The sequence below is a fragment of the Gymnoscopelus braueri genome, assembly GCF_963280865.1.
Source record: "Gymnoscopelus braueri genome assembly, chromosome: 23".
In the NCBI taxonomy this organism is placed as follows: Eukaryota; Metazoa; Chordata; class Actinopteri; order Myctophiformes; family Myctophidae; genus Gymnoscopelus; species Gymnoscopelus braueri.
The window spans coordinates 25,590,291-25,614,727 of NC_137625.1; the positions used below are offsets into that span (position 1 = coordinate 25,590,291).

At 41.9% G+C, this 24,437-nt stretch overlaps 1 protein-coding gene across 1 annotated transcript; it reads left to right on the forward strand.

The window, feature by feature from the left end:
- The first annotated feature begins 2,555 nt into the window (after nucleotides 1–2,555).
- Nucleotides 2,556–23,589, forward strand: LOC308080068 (metalloproteinase inhibitor 3-like). The gene is made up of 5 exons (XM_080421799.1): nucleotides 2,556–2,886; nucleotides 12,305–12,387; nucleotides 13,862–13,970; nucleotides 18,043–18,164; nucleotides 21,737–23,589. Exons 1-5 carry the CDS (start codon nucleotides 2,754–2,756, stop codon nucleotides 21,932–21,934), a joined length of 645 nt encoding a protein of 214 aa, XP_080277925.1. The 5' UTR covers nucleotides 2,556–2,753; the 3' UTR covers nucleotides 21,935–23,589.
- Nucleotides 23,590–24,437: the final 848 nt, after the last annotated feature.

Sequence of the window (24,437 nt, forward strand, 5' to 3'; positions counted from 1 at the left end):
CGGTACTGGTCCTTCAGACAATCCCCTCTGATAAAATAGGACTTCCAGCTGTAGCTTGATGATGTTAATGTTCCATGCTGCTTAAATGTCTTGTTATTCTTATTCTGCTCTGGACAGCTACCAGAAATTCTTTTGATGTTGCCTACCTGCACGCACTACTGAACAAACACCAGCTGAGTTAAGGTGATGGGACGAAAACAACAGGAAGCAGGAATGCAGGTTATGAGTTTTGCGTCACAAAGAGCAAAGGTACATAAACAGGAAACATGTGAATGAAAATCCAATTCACACATAAACTTGACAACATGAGCAATTTCACCGCAATCACAACCCTTTCAGTGCGGCGTTGCAGAAATGCTCAAGATGTTGAGGGGAAAGGGTGTTTATGAAGGTGTATGGGACATAGTTCACCGACGTATCATTACTACTGCATGCCTTAGTTATGCAACGATCAAGTTATGTCAAACCCTAACATAGCTCCCTCAGTTTCCACAGATAAGTCCCTTGGAGCAAAAATGTCCAATCAAAACTATGAACGCTTACATAAGAAAGGCGCTGAGGCTTTGAATGGAAAACTTCAGGATAAGCTCATTGACTGGTCTGGCCGTGTATATTAACATTAGATTAATTTCTACAGTGAACTCACAGCAGATACTGTAGTCTGCAGTATCCTATATACATTCATAATTATACCAGCATAGACCAGCAGTTCTATTCCACTGCCAGAAAAACTGATCCTGCAGCTGTAACATAAAAACAACTAGAGCACAGGTTTCAGCCGGGTCAGGAAGGTTATTGTGGGTCAGCAATGTTCGGAATTCGCCAATCAGGATGGAATAGGAAAAATCGGACAGATTGATCACTTGACCATAGAGATAATGTGTACCGATTTGCGTGATGTTTGGACAAAATCTGTAGGAGCAATAAAAAAATTATGTTTAGCAAAAAAAGAAAAGGGTGGCATTTGTTCCTCAACGTAGTGGGAATGTGTAAAAAAATCGCACGCAGCGTTCATGATTTGAGGCATTTTGTTCAAAACGTACCACTCCTGCAAACTTTGGAAGCCAATCGTAGCCAATCAGGATGGAATACGAAAATTCCGACAAACCCGTTTGGTTTAATGACTATAGAGATACTGTGTACCAATTAGCGTGATGTTTAGACAAAATCTGTAGGAGTAAGCTAACATAAAAAAAACTGTTTGCAAAAATCGGCCTCCAGGTGGCGCTATAACAGACCCATGTGAAACATATGGGGCGCAGAGGTTCTGCTCTGGCATCCAGACAGTGCCGGCTTGATGGAAGGGCTGTAGGTGCTGCAGCACAGGGCAACAACCTTGGGGGGGGGGGGCACCAAACGGTGGGGAGAAAGTCCCCCCCCCCCCACTGACAAAACGGTACCGGGGGGGCACCAAAACGGGTCGTAGCACCGCGCACCACAAAGGGTTAATCTGCCCCTGCATCCAGGGAGTGTGTGTGCAGTTTCACGTCAATTCGGGCCGGAGATTAGCTGGTGCCGGACCAAGGGGCCAGCTTGAGATTTTTACATTGACTCCAATACGGAAGAGACAGTTCATATGAATGGCCTGTAGTTTCGCTGTTTTACCCCTGCAGGTGTCAGAAAGAATATTCTCTCAATGTAAGCGGATGGGTTTTTGACGAACTTTAGACTTTAATTTCTTACCTAGGGATATTTTTTTAATCATAATTTCGATTCTATACATATATAGACAGTAAAGGAATTCTGGACAAATGACAGCCCATGGACATAATCTTGTGTAACAAAAATGTTCTTAGATTGCCGTCCAGTCTCCCTGACATAAAAAAGTATTATCAAATGGCGGTCTGTGACTAAATGCAATATCGAATAGGGGGTTTCTTGAAATCAAAAGGGTTGAGAATCACTGCTGTAGACCAGTGTTTCCCAAATAATGGGTTGGGACCCATGTCTGGGTCAAGGACCAATTTTTATGGGTCGTGAATAAATCCCCTTTTTTTCATTACTACATAAAAAAAGTATAACTACATGTATATATTCAAAAGATTAAAAAAATACAAACAAAACAAATAATGAATACAAAAACAAACAAACAAAAAATAAATCAAAAAGCTTGTCGATCTGCTATTTTCACTAGTTTGGGTCCCGGGCAAACGTATTATTTCTATCGAGCTAAAAAGTTTGGGAACCACCACTGCTGTGTAGACTACCATTATGTCACGATTGAATGAGTAATATTACCCATGAGGTTCACCTCACCCAGACTGGAATGTTTGAGTAGGCTACTGATATAACAAGTAAAAAATGAAATAAATAAATAAATACGAGAAAACGTTTTTTTTTTAAAGAAAAAAAGAAAAGAAAAACAGACAACCACTGACTGTAATAAAGTTCCAATATGTCATCGTCGTGTCTCTGTTATTCTAAATGGCATCATCGTCATCGCGAGAGTGCGGTGATTGGCCCGTCGTCAGAGGGTTGAGAGGGGCGTCACAGCCACCGCTCCACTATATATGAACCGTTAGCAGCGTCTCTGTCATTAGATAGTGACTCGCTGAAAGCTGAGCGACTAGTGTGACAACAGCCAAGCCCTGAAGACAGACAGAGTATTGGAACATACGCAGAGAAAGGAGGACAAAACCAAGTCGGACATAACAGACAATAATACACTAGAGAGAGCTTGCTCTTTAAGTCGAGGTTTTCTGTTAAGTTGAAGAAGGCATTAACGGAGGGGAAACGATCCTAAAGTGTGTGAAATGCGGTGCGTTTCTCAGCAGCTGTTGAGCTGCGTGTTGTTCGTGTTGAGCAGCCTCCAGATGAGCCAGCTGACAGAGGGCTGCTCCTGCATGCCGACGCACCCGCAGGATGCCTACTGCAACTCGGACATAGGTATGTCATTTATACACCCCTCAGTGGTGGTTCTCAAACTTTTTCGTGCCAAGGACCACCCCAAAATTGATATGTATTTGCCCGCGGACCCCCCCCCCCCCATCTCAATTATTTTGTTCCAGGGACCCCCCAGAAGCAAAGATTTGAGTTACAAATGTTCGCTTAAAAATATATATATATTCAAAGGTTTGCACACATTTTCACGATTTTTCAAAAACGTTAATGCCTATTTTTGAATAGCCAAAGTATAAAAGGTAAAAAATATTTTAACTCATTTTGCTGGGGACCCCCCCAAAGGACCCATGGGGCCCCCGGACCCCACTTTGAGAACCAATGATTTACACCCCTCATATAGGCTGTAAGAAAGGAGTTTGTAGTTTGCTTTAATAGCCTTAATCTTTTAAAACAATCAGCTCATTAGCAATTAAACCGATGTTTTAGCGTCAGAATGCCGTCACGTGTTGTTTACTATGCGACATCTCTCACACACTACGCATGTCGCATGTCACTTTCTTTCTGTCTGTCTGGACGCTTTCTCCTGAAGCATAAAGAGCAGGTGGTTTCCATAGAAACTGCATGGCCGCTCTGATTGATTCTGCTGCCTGTCGATCACTTGAGAGCTGTGTGCAGTGGTGGAAAAAGTACTCACATTTCTTACTTAAAAGTATCAATACTGCACTGTAGAAATACTCTGGAAAAAATGTGATTGATGTACTTTATTTAGTAAGACACGAGAAACAGTACACAGTACAATTCACAATACAAGGTCTACTTGAGTAAAAGTACAAAAGTATTGGCATCAAAATGTACTTAAAAGTAGAAAGTAGGCTACTCATTATGAAGAATGTCCTATTTAAAAAATAAACTTAGTTATAAGGTTTTATAGTTTTAAAAAACTATAAAATGTATTAACATCTTTTGAAAATAGTACCACAAAATTGGACTTAAGTACAGTACTCGAGTAAATATACTTACTACGAAAAGTGGTCGGACGCTGTTCTGGTGCTTGGATATTATGGCATCCACATGTGCGGATGTAGAATAAGTGTCAGATTCATAATAATGAGGCACCTTGCAGCTGCTTATTTCGGCTGTCCCGTTAACACTGATGTGCTGCAACCTGAGGGACTCCTAATACAAAGGCTTGCTGTTAATTGCTTGCAGACTTCAAAATAAAGTATTTCCCTTTGTGGCTCAGGCTCAAATCTTCAGTGTATTTTTACACCTAACATATTGCTGTGCCGTAATTAATATTTCAGTTTGTGAAGCACATTCTTTTTACAGCGTTCGTTGTTCATGGTTGCGTTGTTAACTGAATCCAGCTGGTAATTGCGTGTAGATGATGTAGTCAGAGCTTATTATAAAGCCTCATTATTTATCTTGGGTGTATTGGCACGTCTCTCTCTGTTGATGACAAGCTATCTTTCAGGCAGAGAGGTGAGACTCTCTCCACCGGTTGTAGCTGAGATATGCCTGGCCTCTTGAATGGAGCGTAGGGTGGCTTTAATGTGGCTTCATTGGCTTGTTTTACCACCAGGTTATGCTTTCACAGTGTCCCCACAATAATATGAACCTAAGAGTGTGTCTTATCATGGAATGCCAGTCTAAACTGACCACTGTTTTGGGATAACAGACCCTGAACCCAGAACCGTTGGTTGGAGCTGGGGATTATCTGGCTTGCCCCAGGGACAGTAAGGGTCTGGGGGGGGTCAAAACAGGGCATCACAGACTGACAGGAAAGGGTTGAACTGGCATATTTTAAGAGAAGTGATGGCAGTCCTCCTAACCAGTAGTATCTATAGGCTCATTTGAGTGGAAGTGGAACTACAACATGCATGGCTACAGCGTCACACACACACACACACACACACACACACACACACACACACACACACACACACACACACACACACACACACACACACACACACACACACACACACACACACACACACACACACACACACACACACACACACACACACACACACACACACACACACACACACACCACGTGTCAGCCTGTGTATGCCCATGTATGGATACAGTATGGACGAAAGGGGGACAGACTTTTTTGGCTGGGGCCGGAGGACAAAGTGACCATGCCCATGTATGGACGAAACAGGTACAAAGCCTCATGTAAGCCCGACCCCTTGGGTCTGGCAAATAGTCGACTGCCCTCTGGTATTCCTGGTAAGTGTAGAGGATGTCAGCTCAGCTCAGTTTCTCTTTTAACTACTGTACTAGTGGCCCTGGTTTAGGTGTGGTTAACCTTATGTTAAGCGAAAGATAAACAAACCATGCTGTTCATAAGAATGATCTGCCATCACTTTCATCATGGCTGAAGACAGAGCGACACTGAACATCCATTAAATTGAGCGATCAATGTTTTGTGGGTGTTTTCAGCCAAGTGACCTGGTTGGGGCATAATTGCGGTTTTCACAAACGGTCACAGGATGCCTTTCAAGTTCCTTCGATGCCTTTCAAGTCCCTTCGGTTAGCTCACGCTACAAGCAGGGACTGAAATGTGCCCGTATTGAATCTGGGACTGACTTCAATGGGGCAGTGATCACTTTCGAGCGCCACACAATCCCATTTCCAATGTGTTTGAGGTGTGATTTGAATGATTTTGCAACCCCAGCTCGCACCACTGTCATCCCACTGCAAGAAATACTGGTTTGGTGCAAAGCACCCATTATAAATATGCCTTAATCAACAGAGCAACACTCGCCTAGAACTCATTTACAAGCTTTGGTTTGTTGAGTCAAAATTATGATAGAGGCAGTTTTAGAGGGATGTTCATGTTGTATGGTTTGATGCAGGTTAGTTAAACATTAGATGAAGTGGTAATTTTAACGGCGCTGTGCTGCTGATCAGTGTGTTCAAGCAAGACATAAACATGCATTTTCTGTTTTTGTTTAGTTTTTGGAGAGAGGGATGTCATGTAACACTTGGCATCTGTTTAATTTACTTTTTTTTTTTTACATGTGATGCCAACTACAGGGGCACTACAGAATTGTCCAAACATTCATGATCATGGGGTCATGTTAAACTTTGGATGAAACACAAGTCTTAAATCATCCCATAATACTGCATTGCATCATTTCAGAGGCATTGCACGATTGTTTACACAACACACTTCCTTTGATAAGCATGGCGGTTATGAATCCGTCTACACTCCACCCCTCACGTGTATAGAGAGATGATACAGTGAGTATAAGCTTTTAACTAAAAGGTTATCTCAGTGCTGACTCGCTATACAATTAAATATGAATAGGTGGGAAATAAATAATAGGTTGTTGAAATGTGCAGCGAGAACGTATGTAATTTTCACTGACAACTTCAAAAGGTGAATCCTAAATCTTCTCTGTTTAAGACTAGTTCAAAGCGTCTTCCTGTTCTTTCCTGGATCCTCCTGCTCCGTAATCACTGTAAACCACTAGACCAGAAAAGACGAAACGGGCTTCCTTTTGATTATCACAATACTGTGTTTTTCTCACTCACAACTACTTAAGTCTGATTTATACTTTTATGTCATACGATAGTGTCGTGCAGTGAAAATAGCTCGGACAAAGAGCTTGGACAAGAACGCATTTCACCACTTCTTTACACCTGTAAACCTGAGAAGTGACAATAAAGTTTATTCTGGGTTGATTCTGATTGTGTATGAAAGCCATTTTTTTAATGAATATTGACGAGCTAACCTGTCTCTCCACTGAATCCCTTAACTGGACAGGTTAGATATGTCTTGTCAACTTTCCTGCTGCATACCTGAGGATTGGGCCTTGATTTGGTTGTTTTTGTGCAAGAGACCTACTTGGCTGCAATATATTGGCAACTGAAATGGTCCATTCACACGGGGAAAAGAAGCAGCGGTTGTTTTCCACCAAAGTGTTTTTTGAGTGCAAGATTAGAGGCCGGGGCCTAAACTTTGACCCAAAGATTTAGTGTCCCTCTACAGCAGAACTCGTTCCCAAGGACCTGGGGGTGACAGGAGCAAAAACTTTTACATAGGCTACAATGAACCAGGTCAGTTGAAGAGGATTAGCGAGGCTTGTGTTTGGCTTGGGATCAGGGAGCTGGGGAGAAACTGATCTCCCTCAGTCATGGCCCATGGGTATTTTCTTGCGCATAGAGGAGCTTTGTCAAAGAGTCAAAAATGTACTGGCTACTGGATTTTTATTTTGCCTGTGGCAGCATGTTATGCTGATGGCACCACAACAGTCTCAACTCACTACTGGTGAGTTATGTGGAACAGTGGTTCTCAAAGTGGGTCCCCAGCAAAAATGTGTTAACCCATTAAGACCTGAAGCCGATTCTACACATGTTTTCTAAATCCTAACAGTTTTCTGAAAACGTATGTTTCTATATCAGTGGTGCTCAAACTTTTTCATGTCAAGAACCCCACAAAATTATATGTATTTGGCCGCCAACCCCATCTCAAAATATTTTGTTCCAGGGACCCCCATAAGCAAAAATTTTAGTTAAAAATGTTTGCTTTAAAGTGTAAAATAATGCTTTTTAGCTCAAATCTTAAAATGACACTGATGCGTCCCAGGTCTTAATGGGTTAATATAGCATCAAAATAAGTTTAACCACTTTAACCCTGTATACAAAAAAAATATCTTGAAATAAATGTGAAAAATTTGTAATATTTCTGAAACATTTTAATAACACAAAACTTGTATGGGGGTCCCTTTGCAAAAACATATTTTCAGATGGGGGGTCCACAACCAACCACTGGTGTACTAGAGTCCAGTAAGGTCACTATTCCTTTGCTCAGCCGCAGTACACCCGCCCATCTACTTACTACTGGTCAACGGGCAACACAGGTCACATCCTGTGAGAAAGCATGGGGTCCCACTAGGACGAGGAGGATTACATAATGCAAGACCAGCTCTCCCCAATCTTACAAAAAAAATTCGTTAAAATAGAACCAGGATGTCAACAGGCGTCGGGGAGTTTCAGATGTTCATCCTATGAGTGAAACATACCAGGGCTCCTAGTCAGCCCCACATTCTCCAGTGACTGTATGGATACTAAACAGTCAAACCTTCAGTTTTAATTTCACTCAGGGACGACAGGGAGTCAGGGTTGCCAGATCTGCTCATTATAATTTCCCCGCAAGATTGTATTTGAAAATAGCCGATCTACAAAAGCTTGTAGATCTGCTATTTTCAAATAGCTGATGTATATGTTAAAGTGCTCATGTGGCCCATAGTCGCTTCTTTTTGGGCTGGTTTTCCTAGACCTGGTTGCTTGTTTCTCTCACAGAATCTGGCAACACTGCAGGGAGCGGACCCTTTTCAGAGTTAAACTAACACTCGGGATTTTTTGCTGTGTAGAATCACCAAATTCAGGTTCTTCTGACTGGCAGGGGTGCTCTGTTAAAATAGCAACGGTGCCAACCAGAAGGTAGGCATTAGTTAGAGAGAGTTGTCCCCACAAATTGACTCCTCTCTGACACGATCCCTTAACAAGTGGGATGCAGTTTCACAGTTTCTTTTTGAGCGTGGCAGCGTGTCACACTGAGAATTCCTCTTGCCTCCCACCACCTCGAGCTTGGACGGTGTCCTGCATACTAAAACATAATTGTCACCCTCCATCTCTCTCTCCCTCTCACTCACACACACACACACACACACACACACACACTAACACATGGGTGACTTTCTTCTTGTCATGCTTGCAGCTTGCCATTATATATGTAGACTCAAATATATGCTAGATTAAATTACATTCTCACATTCAAGATTTTTTTAATTAAATCATTATTTCATAATCCCTTGCGTTAGGGAAGGGATGCTGGGTTAAATTAATCCACTTTCACAATGTGAACATACTTTCACTGTACCACGCTCATCACAAAACGCTACAGTACAGACTCTTATCCCATGGAACGCATCTGTGTCATTTTTAGATTTGAGCTAAAAAGCATTATTTTACACTTTGGCTATTCAAAAATAGCAGATATACAAGCTTGTATATCTTTAAAAATTGTGAAAATCTTTGAATATATATTGTTTTAAAGCAAACATTTTAACTCAAATCTTTGCTTCTGGGACCCCCTGGAACAACATATTTTGAGATGGGGTCGGCAGAGAGAGAGAGAGAGAGAGAGAGAGAGAGAGAGAGAGAGAGAGAGAGAGAGAGAGAGAGAGAGAGAGAGAGAGAGAGAGAGAGAGAGAGAGAGAGAGAGAGAGAGAGAGAGAGAGAGAGAGAGTGTAATTAATGTGCTGACAGTATTACTGGTGGGAGATATGTGGGTATTGGTATTCGTTGGATATATCCCCAACTTTCCATTAGGTGGAGCATTTACTACTGACTAAACAGCTATGCTAATGTGAATTACACTAACACTCTCGGCTCGGAACTGGGTTATACAAACACTTGTAATTTAGTCCTGCTTCGACATGAGAGAGCTTTGGGTGAGGAGGCACACCGTATGAAAAAAGAACTGCGGTCATAACGTAAATATAGCATTGGGGGAGCCAGCCATGTGTGGAAGGGCCCTTTCCCTAGAGGTTAACAGGTCACTGTGGGAAATGACACACAGAACCCAGTCTGTCTCAGAGGCAGTTGGGTCCTTTCACACATTCCACAGAGCAATGGTATCGCCACCAGCCAATTAGTGGTTAGTGTCCAGCACTGGGACCAGGGTTGCCATATCTAGCTCATTATAATTTCCCTGCAAGATTTTATTTGAAAATAGCCGATCTACAAGCTCACAACGCGTCGCATCGCGACGCGTTGTGAGCTTGTAGATCTGCTATTTTCAAATAGCTGATGTACATGTTAAAGTACTCATGTGGCCCATCTTTTGGGCTGGTTTTCCTAGACCTGGTTGCTTGTTTCTCACAGAATCTGGACCTATCTAGACTGGTTGTTTGGCCTAGTGTTTCAGTTGTAATATATCTGGCATAATGCTTTATGAGTAAACAGTTCCGTAGTTTTTGTTTTTTGAGGTCAGAGAGAAAGAAAATAAACTACGTTTTGATACGGCTAGATGAAAATATGGCTTCTGTGTACTCCATTGTGGAGGTTTTCAGCAAATGTATCCTATTATATCTGCACATTCCTCAGTAATTGTGCCCTGATTCCTCAGTTACTGTGCCTACACATCTTTCAAAGTAGCACTTGGGTGCATTTAGTGCAGTGCTGAATAGGTAATAGAACCCTGCAGCTCATTATATGAGTTGACAGATTAATACAGCAAATACCCTTGAACTTGAACACACAATTGAAAGGTCAAAAAGGCATCCCAAGAGGAAAACATGAATACGTGGGGGATTTGAAATGATTCCCCACTTTGTGTATGTGTGCTTTCTTATGAAGCTGTATGTGGCTACTTGGCTAGTGTGTGTTCTATGAGAGTTAACATTATAGTAGCCTGAGGCTACGAGCTTCAATCCATGGTCTTGAAGGGCGGACCCAAACACAGCCGCCCGGATTTGTGCGTGGCTTCCTATTGCTTCACCAATCTATGTCCCCGCCTCCCCTCCCCTCCCCCCCTCGGCCTGTGCACGGAGCACGCTGACGTCACCAAATTTAGAGCGACGCCCCTCTGCACTCTGATTGGTTAGGAGATAACAAGGTCCAAGACCATCGTTCCTGCATGGCTCCCCCAGGCTTTTTTTCTTTTGTAACAAAAAAAAAAGCCTGGGTTTCCGAGGCTAACATTATAGTGGCATGTGAAAATGACCTCTAAAATATGTTTTTAGTTGCTGAGGATGACTTTAGTTTCATATCGTGAACTTTGTCCATTTCCAAGACAACAGAAAGTGGCACTGAACAAAAAGTTGGCATGGATGGGGGGGCTAAAGGCCAAAATATAACATGAGTCACACAGCCACAGGCCCCCCAAAAAAAACGCTATTGAACAACAGTGACCATTTATAAATGTAGCAAGTACAAAAACAACCTTTTAGATCTTACATCATTAAGATGTTTGTAGCTTGCTTGCACTGACTGTAATGAGAACTGCGTCACTCCCCTGGATTCAATAACTTAGCATCTAAGTAGCCTAAATAGGGAACATCACACCACTGTAAATAAAGTTGTGGACAGCCAAACTTGCACAACGTTAGACCCATTAAGACCGGGAACGCATCTGTGTCATTTTTAGATTTGAGCTAAAAAAGCATTATTTTACACTTTGGCTATTCAAAAATAGCAGATCTACAAGCTCATAGCGCGGCCGAGTGCCGCGCTATGAGCTTGTCGATCTGCTATTTTTGAAAAATCGAGAACATTTGTGCAAATCTTTGAATATATATATATTTTTAAAGCGAACATTTGTAACTCAAATATTTGCTTCTGGGGGGGTCCCTGGAACAAAATACTTTACATTTTGGGGTCCTTGACATGAAAAAGTTTGAAAACCACTGACATAGCAACATATGTTTTTTCAAAAAACTGTTGGGATTTAGAGGACATTTTGTAGAACCGGAACCTCAGGCCTTAATGGGTTAAGCTGGGCTGTCATAGCATTTGCACTTATTTTTCTTCCAATTTCAAACACCCTGAAACTAAGACAAATCTACACACATACAAAATGAAGATGCCACACGCTTCATTTCTTTTTCTAGTCGGGAAGAATGAAAGGCTTCTCGTTTTTTTTCCCCCTCCATTCTGGAGAATGTGAGGCTCCAAAAGAATGTTGGGAAGGAAATTCCACCGGGGTAAGATAACAAACATCCCCAGTGTTTAGTTATGTCTGTGGTTCTGTATAGCTGTGGGGAGCAGGTGAACTTCACACCGGACCCACTCCTGTATGAAGACTCGTCGCCCCCCATGGCCCGCAGCAGCGATACAGGGTCCTCTGGGGAGGGATCTATTCACTGGCCTAAATTAGACTTCACTCGTTAAGCCGATGGCCACACAATAGGCCCACTTACTTCAACAGGAGTGAAAGCAAACAAATCAGACGAGAGTTTTCACCCCAGCCCGCTGTTTACATGAGGGCGCTGCACACAGTAAGATAAGATCTGTTCAAGCCCCCGAGCCCAATATAGAAAGATACCCGTTTTAAAACAGAGGACACACGTGGTTTTATGATGCGGGAACAAGGTTGAAAGATGGCAGGACAAAAGCTATGATATGGCCTCCCTTTTCATTGCATTAAACCTGAACATACATTTTTCTTAAATCATTATTGGCAAATGGCAGCACTGCGGAAAATCATGACGAATGTATTAACTGTGGCAACAAATGTACAATTGAAAGGATGTTTATTAGAGTTCACCATCACCCTGCCCAAGGCAGGGTTCTCTTTGATAAATGAGTCCTCAGATATTGTCATTTGTCATCCAGATTGATTGAGAATGTCGATGTCGATCCAGATGACTACATACTAGGTTGTATATTTAGATGTAACATAAGAGACACACAACTGAGACTTTGTATCCTCTCTCCTCAGTGATCCGCGCTAAAGTGGTGGCAAAGAAGCTCCTGAAAGATGGCCATTTTGGAATGATGCGCTACACCGTCAAACAAATGAAGGTAAGCCTGAAAAGTAATACTGTCTGGAGCAACAGCTGGCAAACATGCCCATAAAGAACACACTGCCTGCAACAACTCAAAGTAATTTCTAAGTATTTGGCACATTCTCCATGCTAGGGCGAAAGGCAGGCCGCTTTACCCCCTGATATTCTTTCTTACATAATCTTGTATAATTATTTCCCAAAGGCCATGCCTGCTCTGGAAAACATCCCTCTTGTTAAGACAGCAGCCAAGGGCCAGGCACAAGATTAGTAGGCTTACAGACATTTTCAATTGGGGGTGGGGTGGGTGGAGGGACGGGACATAATCAAACACTGCATCAATATAGAATGAAAACAATCTTACTGTCTGATGATCAGCACCAAAAACAGTAAAAGTACATAGTCTCCCACTAGTGAACATTTTCAGTTAACCCATTAAGACCTGAAGCCGATTCTACAAATGTCTTCTAAATCCCAACAGTATTCCGAATGATATGTATTTGGCCGCCGACCCCCATCTCAAAATATTTTGTTCCAGGGACCCCCCCAGAAGCAAAGATTTGAGTTAAAAATGTTCGCTTTAAAACAATATATATTCAAAGATTTGCACACATTTTCACGATTTTTCAAAAATAGCAGATCTACAAGCTCATAGCGCGGCACCGTGCCGCGCTATGAGCTTGTAGATCTGCTATTTTTGAATAGCCAAAGTGTAAAATAATGCTTTTTTAGCTCAAATCAAAAAGTGACACAGATGTGTTCCAGGTCTTAATGGGGTTAATCTCCTTGATTATAATTAAGATTTTCTATTGCCATATCTCTTGACTTGTAGCTGTTTTCCATAATCCCCCATGGTTCTTGAACCGTTTATTTGTAATGCAACGGTCAAGGATTTCATCATTTTGTCTGGTATGAGGATTCTACAACAGAGACAGAGAGTCACAGCGTCCTATTTGTACTTATAAATAACAGATTTCCTCCTTGCAAACAAACCCTTATGAGAAAAATGCTTTTGCCCTACTCAACAATTCCCCTGTTTCGGGTCTAAGTAAACTGGCCTGTGCAATTTGTTCCACTTTTCTGAGAAAGGGCGCATCTAAACAGGGATTTCCTGTTGTTGCCAGTCAAATAAATCACACTCAACAATATGCAACGGCTCTCATGGCAAACGCTGACTTTGTCAGCTCTCTTGTTTGTCTTCTCCGTACCTGAGATGAACGGAGGAACTGCAGTCTGCGGTTTAAGCAGCGACCTTGTCAAACGGCATTAAAAGTCACAGTGTATTATGGAATGGAATTATGTTATCTATGATTTAGTTGAGGGCTGAGCTTAATACTTTATCTCCCATAAGGAATTCTTAAGGGAATGTCTGATAAAGCAGCTTACTATGACTGGCATCCGTGATCATTTAGATTTTGGCAGCAGCAGCAGTGTGTGCAATGCATTCGAAACTTCCAGGTATTCAACTTCTGCTGCTGTTCTCTCTCTTACAGATGTACAAAGGATTCAAAATGCAGCACGTCCAGCACATTTACACCGACGCCTCGGAGGGTCTGTGTGGCGTCAAGTTTGACATCAATAAATACCAGTACCTGATCACAGGTAAACGATCAACACTTTACCGCATTCACAGAATCCTAAACCCGAAACAATACAGTCACAAATTGATGAAGCCCATAGTTGTCTTGTCATTACTACCATTCACACTCATGGTTCTGTTTCCCTGACTACCTCACCAAAGCACATTCTACCACAAAGGCAGGGTTGCTAACGGCAGCAGGAGTTTGTTTGGTGTAAAAAAAAAAGCACCTCCTCCTCCTTCTCTAGGACTTCTTGACTGCTCTGAGACACAAACTTTCCCCCTATTTATAACATTAGCCACTTAGCAAGGAGGCAATGCTGGGGGGGCAGTTTTTGGGCCCAGAAACGGCAGAGAACACAGTTCCATCGTATATCCCTTATAATTAGCCAGATAGCATAGCAAGTACTGGCTTTTCCAGCAGCAAAGCATTTATGGGCTGCTATTTCCAGCAGAGGTGCCGTTTACTTTAGAACCTACCAGTGGTAATGTAGGGCACTTGGTGTACGTAACCAGTGGTGGAAAGTAACTATGTACATTTACTTAAGTACTGTACTTAAGTACAATTTTGAGGTATTTGTACTTTACTTGAGTATTTCCGATTTCCAATACTTTTACTTCTACTACACTACATCTCGGATCCAAATATTGTACTTTTACTCCACTACAATTATTTGAAAACTTTAGTTACTAGTTACTTTGCAGATATACATTATTACATTATAAAACATACATTAACCACTTCAGCCCTATTTTATACCTAGGCTATTTGAAAATAGCAGATCTACAAGCTCACAACGCGTCGCGATGCGACGCGTTGTGAGCTTGTAGATCTGCTATTTTCAAACATTTTAGTACTTTTACTTTTGGTACTTTAAGTACATTTTGATACCAATACCTTTGTACTTTTACTCAAGTAAATTTGGAATTCCTGACTTTTACTTGTAACGTTGCACTTACTACAGTACATTGCAGTATCGATACTTTTACTTAAGTAAAACATTTGAGTACTTTTTCCACCACTGTACGTACCATCCCAGTGAACAGGAGAAAGTCGCCGAGCAACATGGGCTGTGTTTACTGACGCAGGGTGTGAGTGACATCACAGTCATCTAGCACTGGTCTCAGGGTGTCTAATAATAAAGGCTTTGGCCTGTCCCAAGGCCCACTCCTATCAGGACTAAATTACAAGCAATTTAACCCATTAAAACCGGGAACGCATCTGTGTAACCACTTTAACCATTATTTTATACTTTGGGCTATTCAAAAATTGCAGATCTACAAGCTCATAGCGCTGCTATGAGCTTGTAGATCTGCTATTTTTGAAAAATCGTGAAATTGGGTGCAAATCTTTGAATATATATATATCTTTTTTAAAGCAAACATATTTTACTCAAATCTTTGCTTCTGGGGGGTCCCTGGAACAACATATTTTGAGATGGGGGGTCCGCGGCCAAATACATATAATTATGGGGGTCCTTGACATGAAACATGTTTGAGAACCACTGATTATAGCAACAGACTTTTTTTGTAGAAAAGATTTGAGTTACAAATGTTCGCTTTGAAAAATAACATATTCAAAGATTTGCGCACATTTTCACGATTTTTCAAAAAATAGCAGATCTACAAGCTCGTAGCGCGGCACTCAGTGCCGCGCTATGAGCTTGTAGATCTGCTATTTTTCAATAGCCCAAAGAAATCTAAATAATGAAACACAGATGCGTTCCCGGCCTTAAAGGGTTAAATATACCAAGGCCTGCAAGATCAAGTCTCGTGGTCTCATTTCCTTTGATCAAGCCTCGAGTTCTCTGCCTTTTATGATTAGTATTTTAGGACCATGTCACACACTCAGCACTGCATAATAAGCCTGTAAGTGAGAGGGGGGGTGGGGGGGGAGGGGGGTCTAAGAAAGAAATATTTGTGAGCTGTCAGATTCCCACGTAGTGACGACATCGTAACGGGGGACACATGGTGACCAACCACGATGTTCTTGACTGATTTGCCTTGCCCTGCGGTGTGCACCTGTTTCAGAGGTTGCAACCCTGACTTTGGCGGTAAGCTGTGAATGGCCAGAGTCTATAAATAGCGGTCTGCCGACCTTTTGGAAATTCAGAAATAGGGGTGTTGGTTTAATATGGGCTTACTGTACAAGATTGTCTTACCGTAGTTAAAACTACTTGGATTCCTTTTGAGTGGTTTATTTACAGTATCCAATGGTATGTATGTGTGAAGGAAATTATACAAATAAACAAAATGGCATATGTTTTCATTATGTTCATAATGGTGCATAATCAGCTTTCGTCAAATTTACAATTTAGGCATTTACTGTAGCCTAGCCAGCAAATGACAGGTAAATGGTCAAGCAAATATACAGAGTGCAAAGTAAAAAGCCTTTGTGGACACGTAAACAGTACACTAAATACTAAATAACAACAGGGTATCGTAGAGAAGAAGGGACAGAGACATCCTGTGTTAGTGATCTAAGTGTGTGGGAAGGGGTGGATCATGTCCTGAAGGTTAACCCTTTAAAGGGGAAATCCACCCATTTTCAATATTTAACTATGTCATTAATATAGCATAAAGGAGTTGTGTGGAAATAAGAAAAAATTAAAAAAAAAATTAACATTGCAAAAAAATGTAACATTGCAAAAAAATTAACATTGCAAATTACACTGTGATGACTCATCATGGTGTAATTTGCAATGTTAATTTTTTTGCAATGTTACATTTTTTTGCAATGTTAATTTTTTTTTAAATTTTTTCTTATTTCCACACAACTCCTTTATGCTATATTAATGACATAGTTAAATATTGAAAATGGGTGGATTTCCCCTTTAAGACCTGAGAAGATTCTAGAAATGTCTTCTAAATCCTAAAAAAAAATTGAAAAAAAAACCCAATTTTTTTTTCCTCGATTTTTCAAAAATAGCAGATCTACAAGCTCATAGCGCGGCACTCGGTGCCGCGCTATGAGCTTGTATATCTGCTATTTTTGAATAGCCTAAAGAAATCTAAAAGTGACACAGATGCGTCCCAGGTATTAATGGGTTAAAGGAGTGCCATGGCCTTGATTGCCTTGCAGGTCATCACCAGTGTTTTTGTATTGGATCTAGGCAGCAACCAGAAGCCAGTGAAGGGAAGGCAGAAGTTGGGGGAGATGTGAAAAGTAAACACACAACGTACAGGATAAAGTGATCTCTATAATGTGCCTTGACGGACAGCTGACTGTCCACTGGACACTCAGGTTCTTGGCAGGTGGAACAGGAACCACCAGGGTGTTTGTTGTCAATGGAAATGGAAAGATCCTGCAGGGTGCAGGAATTCTCCAGGGGAGAAAGAGAAGCTCAGTCTTGTCTGCGTTGAGCTTGAGGTGGTGGGAAGACATCCAGCGATGCACTTTTCAATCTGTGTGGCAGAGGGAGGGAAGGAGAAAGTTGAGTGTCCTCAGAGTAACAGTGATAGGAGGGCTTGCAAGCAGAGATGACAGAGCCAAGGGGTCTGGCATAAAGGGAAAGAAGGAGCAGGCCAAGTACAGACCCTATAGTCAAGAGGGTACAGGGGGATGAAAGCAAACCTTCCCTTGAATAGTCAGGTAGGAGGAGAACCACTCGAGTGCCATCCCAGTGATACCAAGGTCCAAAAAGCGTGTCCAGGAGAAGCTAGTAGTTGACCGTGTCAAACGCTGAAGATACGAAGGTCAAGAAAGATGAAGACGGAGGAGTTGGGAGACAGCCTGAGCAGTGTGGAGTACCTCTGTGACTGTGAGAAGTGATGTTTCAGAGGAATGGGCTTCTTGCTTAAATCCTAGACTAGTTGGGATTCAAAAGTTTATTCTGTGAGAGCTGGAGAGAGCGCTAGTTAGAACCATCTAATTTAAGAGTCTTGGAATGAAAGGAAAGGAGTGATACTGTAGTTCTTGATGTCAGAGGGGTCAAGAGTCGGTTTCTTGAGGAGCAAATCTGGTTGACTTGAAGGCAAATGGGACGTAGCCTGAGGTTATGGATGTGTTGATACTGTAGGGTGAGTGGAAGAACCTACCATGACATGGATGCAATGCTAAACCAATGCTCTCTGTTCTCCCTGTGTCCCCCATAGGTCGCATGTTCAACGGCAAGGTCTACACGGGGCTGTGCAACTTCAACGAGAGGTGGGACCGCCTCTCACTGGCCCAGAAGAAAGGCTTCAACCACCGCTACCAGCTGGGCTGTGGGTGCAGGGTGAGTGGAAACCAGTGCGCTCCAGGAGGGAAGGATGAGGAGGCGCACCCCATGCCGAACGATGGAGGAGCCTTGCGAAGGGGAAGGGGGCAGGGGGGGAAAGGCAGAGGAAAAGGGAAGGGCAGGGACAGGGGCAGGGCCGTAGGGAGGGAGGACATTCTGCTCAAGCATACCGTCCTGCTGTGAACCTTTCCCTTTTCCTCTAGAAGGCCAACAGTAGGAGGATGATCACTTCATTAACATGAAATATTTTGTAATCTCTTAGAGTACAATAATCCTCGGTGATGGAGTGGGATAGAAGGCAAAAAAAGGCTATATATATATATAGCTATATTTACATTTAATGTCCATGGTGACTTGGCATTTTTAAGGTTACTAGAGGTTCGGGCTGCTACGCGGCCCTCACATCATTGTTTTATGATTATTCACTTTGGTGACATAATTACAAGACAAATGTTCTTACTCAATACTGTATGCCGCCCTCTACTCTTGTGGCACATTTTAAAAGTTAAAAGATTTAAAAGCACCCGTCGAAATGTACTTGGATGTGCGTGCATTATCTTTGAACTGCAAACATTTCAAAAGTAACAATGCAAAAACTAAAAAGTAGAATGTAGAGGGAGAATGCTGTTGCATTTAGAGAACCAAAGCTAATCAGTATTTGGAATTCTTCATAGCAGCCTACTATGATATACTAGATACGTAACATCGTATAAACATTACCTTCATGATGATTGTAAGTGAATTCAGGATGGTAGCTGATTGAATGTAAGGTTTTTATTGTTACTTAGATATGGATATTGAACCATGAATTCCATAAACCCTTGTATTTTCTTTACCTCTTCTTTTTTTTGGGGATAATTTACACAAGTGAATTTAAGACAGAGGCAACAAGAGAGAGGGAAAATTGGATTCATAGCGATATTTGGGCGTTATTACACAACCTAATGGCACTGGAATAGCTTACTCTGTCCTTCTGAGCTCTGTATTACCAACTTTATGTAACCCCTTAACATGCACTGACCGTGGTCCTAAAGATCCTACTGTAGTATTGTTTTTTTCTTTCTTTTTTCTTTTGTTTATGCACAACACAACGATTAAGCCAGGGTTAGCTGTATAACTAATTGACATCTGCGGCCCTTGGGGCAGGAAGATATAATAATAAGCAATGCAGTACAAATACAAACAATATTGAATGGACCTAGACATCTGCCGAAATCATCAATCCCTATCAGAATAAGTGAATTACCAGACAGAAGCATTCAGGCCCCAATGCGAAGCCAACACCTCTCAATTGCACATAGTCCGTTAGAAAAGTCACAGATGATGTAGTAGCATTTGTTATGTGCTGGCCAAGGTGTGTGTGCGTGTATTTGAGAGAAAGAGAGAGTGCAAAGACCACAGCTAGGTGTAAACATCACACGTCAGGCGTGCCAAAGCCAACATACCAAACAAATCATTCTGCCTTCTGTCACATTCCTTCCATAAAATGATGATTTACAGCACTGGAATGCAGGAAGCATGTAATACTAGAGTACTGGAGTATTAAATCCATTCAAACCCAGTGAGCACTCAACTATGAACTATGAAAGGGATAGAACACCCAACCACAAGACCTTTGCCCCCTAGGTTATTAACCCTTTGAGACCGGGAACGCAGCCGTGTCATTTTAGAATTCTTTGGCTATTCAAAAATAGCAGACCTACAAGCTCATAGTGTGGCACCGAGTGCCGCGCTATGAGCTTGTAGATCTGCTATTTTTGAAAAATCGTGAACATTTTGCAAATCTTTGAATATATCTCTTTTAAATCCTAAATCCTTTTCATGTCCCCCCAGGACCCCCAAAAGTATATGCATTTGGCTGCGGACCCCCATCTCAAAATATGTTGTTCCAGGGACCCCCAGAAGCAAATATTTGAGTAAAAAAATTCTCTTTTTTGCACAAGATTTTTCAAAAATAGCAGATCTACAAGCTCATTGCGCGGCACTCGGTGCCGTGCTATGAGCTTGTAGATCTGCTATTTTTGAATAGCCAAAGTGTGAAATAATGCTTTTTCGCTCAAATAAAAAAATGACACAGATACGTTCCAGGTCTTAATGGGTTAATGAAACGTGCTGTTGCTTTAAGATCCACAAACTCTCCTCTATCCTGGAAGCGCTTTGACTCAATTCCTTGGTATTTGCGATCAAACGCAGCTTTGACCCTTAATAATCGATAACACAATTCATCCTGGAAAGGCTCTGCTCTTACCTTCTGTGTGAGCACCTGTATGGAAGATTGAGTCAAGTGTAATTTACAGCTTTTCCTTTCCATTCCCTTAGTGACGCAACGTGTGAAGACATGAAAAGCCTTTACTGTAGAACTGTTCACGTAGAGCATAAAAACCTCCCACGCGCACAAAACCCCACATTGCTCAAACAAGATGGCATTTGGTTTCCCCCCCAAGAAATGCATTTGAAAATGCTGGGTACAGTACAGTACATGTTGTACTACGTCTATGTGATCTGCCAGGAGGTGCTAAAACCAGAAGGTTTACCCTCTTCGTGCAACTGGTCCAATAAGGCTAACTAAAACTTTGTCGGATGACCGTTTTATCATTATTATTTTTTCAGTTGAATTTCATCAACTGAATTCAGTGCGCACTATGACGTCACCGCCAGAGCACAGATTCTCCGAGTGTATTTCCGAACGCACCAATCTCCAAATACTGTCGATTCCATTCATTACGCTCTTGATATCACACATAGCACATAAACAAAGTGGATACTTCCATATATATATATTTTTAATTGTACTTATTCTTATATCATACCCAGGTAGCTATACAACCCAAGGTTCTACCGAAGTTCTACAGTACATCGCTTTAATCTCACATGTACAAAAACAAAAGGGAACTTACCAAAAATCAGTGATTCCATTGTATGGATAACAATTCACAAACCGCACCAAGATTTTCACTCACTGCTATTTCCAGCTATATTCAAATCATGTTCGCTCACGCGCTTTCACTAATAATCTATTCAGTGATTTTAAATGGACCATAATGCCTTGCAACAGTAGCAGTTCACGGTTTAGCGTTACTTTTAGAATGCAGTTGTGTTTATCGGCATAAAATGGTGGCAAAAACTGACAAAGAAGAAAAACTTGCTACAGACATGACTTACGACAAGCATTATGGTCTCTATAAAACTCCTGAATTCTCTTTTCATTTTGTTTAACATTGCTCAAGCCTGTCCTATTAAGTGTCCTGTTAAGCTAATTCTGCTTTGGCCTACTAGATCACAGACCCAATGTCGTTCAATTGAGACCCGTTGCGTGATGATGACCACAGTGATGCCTGATTTATACGTGGTTGCGCGCCGTGTCGGGCACCAATAATAGCCTATTTACAAGCTCACAATGCGTCGGAGCGCGACACATTGTGAGCTTGTAAATCAGCAATTTTCTGTGCAAGACAATGGCGTTCAACCAAGTATAAATCACCCATGAGTCTACACTGGTTGTGGCCCATATTGAGTTTTTTTTGCTGCTTCACGGCTACATCCTTAGTTTCGCTTCCTGTCTTCTATAGATTAAGCCCTGCCACTACCTGCCCTGCTTTGTGACCTCAAAGAACGAGTGCCTGTGGACGGACATGCTGTCTCACTTCGGCTACCCCGGCTACCAGTCCCGGCACTACGCCTGCATCCAGCAGAAAGAAGGCTACTGCAGCTGGTACCGGGGGATGACCTCCCGCGACAAAACCACCATCAACGCCACCGACCCTTGAAGCGTTTTAACGCCATCTCCCTCAACCTCCCCATACCCCATCCTCCCCCAAAACAAGCTACCTAACACCAAACCTTTCTCCTAGTCCTCTCATACCAACAGTGTCCCCCCTCATCTCCCAAACGCCGTCCTTTGTTACTTTCTTAGTATTACGGGACTTGTAAACTCACTGGCCCCGAGTGACCACTCCTTTTTAAAGGAGCGTGAAAGAAAAACAACGGAACAAAAGAAACCAGTGCCAGTCTCATAGCACATCTGATGTTTAAAAGAGAAAAAAGAACAGAGAACCCCCTTTTTGTTGCCTGCGTCTTGTCTCTCTCTGCTTTCCATTTCTTTTCCCCCATCTCCAATGAATCAGAGTAGAGTCCCTGCTCATTACGTTGCCATCATTGTTGAAAAGGTTATAAAGACGGGTCACATAAAGACGCAAGGACTATCCTACGCCTAATGGGGGCAACGACGACGCATGAAAAACTGATCAAGCAATAATATAAGGTCAACATCAATTTGTTGTGTAAATTGTAAGATGCAGAGCAGCTGTGCAGAGCTCAAGCAGCACAACACTAGCATTCTTGCAGTCCAGCACAACTGTCAGAAAGTTGGTTTTCGATACAGACACAGCACAGTGCCAACGTGAGGTATAATTATGCTCTATGAAAGTTATAGCTCTTTTTTTCAGAGAAAAGAGCGAGTTCTAAGGGTTTATCATATGGTATTTAATAATGTTTATTTTGTTTCACAGTGAAGTATATATATGTATTATGTTCACAGTCTATGCTGTAACATGTCTATTTATGGATGATAGAATCTCTGCTTTCCCTGAATGTTTGCAATGTAACCCATCTTTCTTGTGATTATATCGCAACTCTACGAATGGCTTGATATGGAGTGGTGTTGTACATCAGAGAATCAAACTACCGTACATGGATAAGATAAAAACAAAAATGGCTGTTATAGTATCAACACAGGGAACACCTAATCTTTTGCAGAGACGGATTATATTTTATTTTTGCTGTATATGACATAAGCTACGAAAAGTTTTCTCTATCCACTCAGCTCCTCTGTGCTTCGTTTATTTATCAGTCAATTTGTCAAGGACCACACTGCCCCCAGAGAATACAAAACTATGACAACAGCTACAGCCTGCTTGGCCAAGATGAAGGACCATGATCTCACAGTGCGTTGCTAAAACCACTGACTTAATGTACGTCCCGTGTTTAATAATGATGGTACTTTGCTCTGTCACAAGTTTTCCCCTCTGGTACTCATGTCGAGGGTAATGTTTTTGCCCATTCGCTGAAAGTATAAGCAGAGGTTTCAAAACAAAAAAATGTGTTTTGCAAGTGTATATTCCATCTTTTTGTATTGAGCAAAAAAAAGAAAATAACAATGTTGTCACTACAGTAGATTGTTCTTCTATTGTTTCCATTTGTTTTTTCCAGTGCCGTATCTTCAGTCATTCCGATATCAGACACAGTTTTGCCTCAGCGGGAGTGACTCCTCCTTGCTCGGTCAACCTCACTCAACCTCACACAACAAGAAAGTTATCTTATCGCTAATATGCAGGCTACACACACAGAGTGCTCAAACAAACCTCTAAATGATCACTCCCCCTATGTATTTGGCCTCTGTGCTATGATGGTGGAAATAAATGAATAGAAAATGGAAGTGAAGGACAGAACATTGTTAGAAGATGTGTGTGTGTGGGGGTAGTTTATGGACTCTCTCGTAACTGCCGCTGACATCCCCTTCAGGCTTTTGGCTCAGGTTCAGACACAATCCACAGACATTAGTGTGTCCCGGCCTAGCTTGGTTGTGAGAGAGGGCCACCGGGGCCACATAATACAATGCAGATTATACCTCTGCAGCCTCCTCTAAGGACGTTGCAACGTTTAACAAAGACTGAAATGTTTTGTGTCTGACACAGGGTTAACCACTCTCAACCTGGCGTTTGGTCATTATAGACGACAAGGTTTCAAAAACATTTTTCGTTATTCGTCGTACTTGGCTTAAGTGGTTAATCTGTTGACATTGGAGTTCACAAGTCCAAAGCACTTATGAAAGGGTTCTACCCTGGACCTGACTCCCAAATCTCCCTCCCCCTGGTTATGCAAGGGCCTCATATCCCACTGAGGCATTTCTGTTTCAGTACTTTTTGTGGTTCATGTATGTGTAAATATACAGCTTAACACAGAAACACCTGGTCAAGTTGAACCAGAGTGCATTAAAAAAAGGAAGCTGGCATAATGGCTGTGCACTGCAAAATCCATTCATTTAACCTGGTTGAATATGGATCCGTAAAGATCAATTTTTACACTCCGAGTTAAATGGACACAGGATTTTACAGTGTACAAGTCTGCGACGCGTGTATACACTGATTCCTAAAGGGGGTGGGGTCGGGGAGGGAGTGATTCCTTGTAGGGGTTGCTGAAATGTTTGACTTAATTTCTGTGTTTTATATTTTTATAATAAAGATTTCATGAAAAAACAGGCCACGACTGTCT

What these genes read in the sequence shown, in the direction of transcription:
- LOC308080068 (XM_080421799.1), top strand. Translation starts at nt 2,754, where the DNA reads ATGCGGTGCGTTTCTCAGCAGCTGTTGAGCTGCGTGTTGTTCGTGTTG. An exon ending in CTACTGCAACTCGGACATAG is followed by an intron (nt 2,887 to 12,304) that starts GTATGTCATTTA and finishes CTCTCTCCTCAG; the next exon opens with TGATCCGCGCTAAAGTGGTG. An exon ending in ATACCAGTACCTGATCACAG is followed by an intron (nt 13,971 to 18,042) that starts GTAAACGATCAA and finishes TGTCCCCCATAG; the next exon opens with GTCGCATGTTCAACGGCAAG.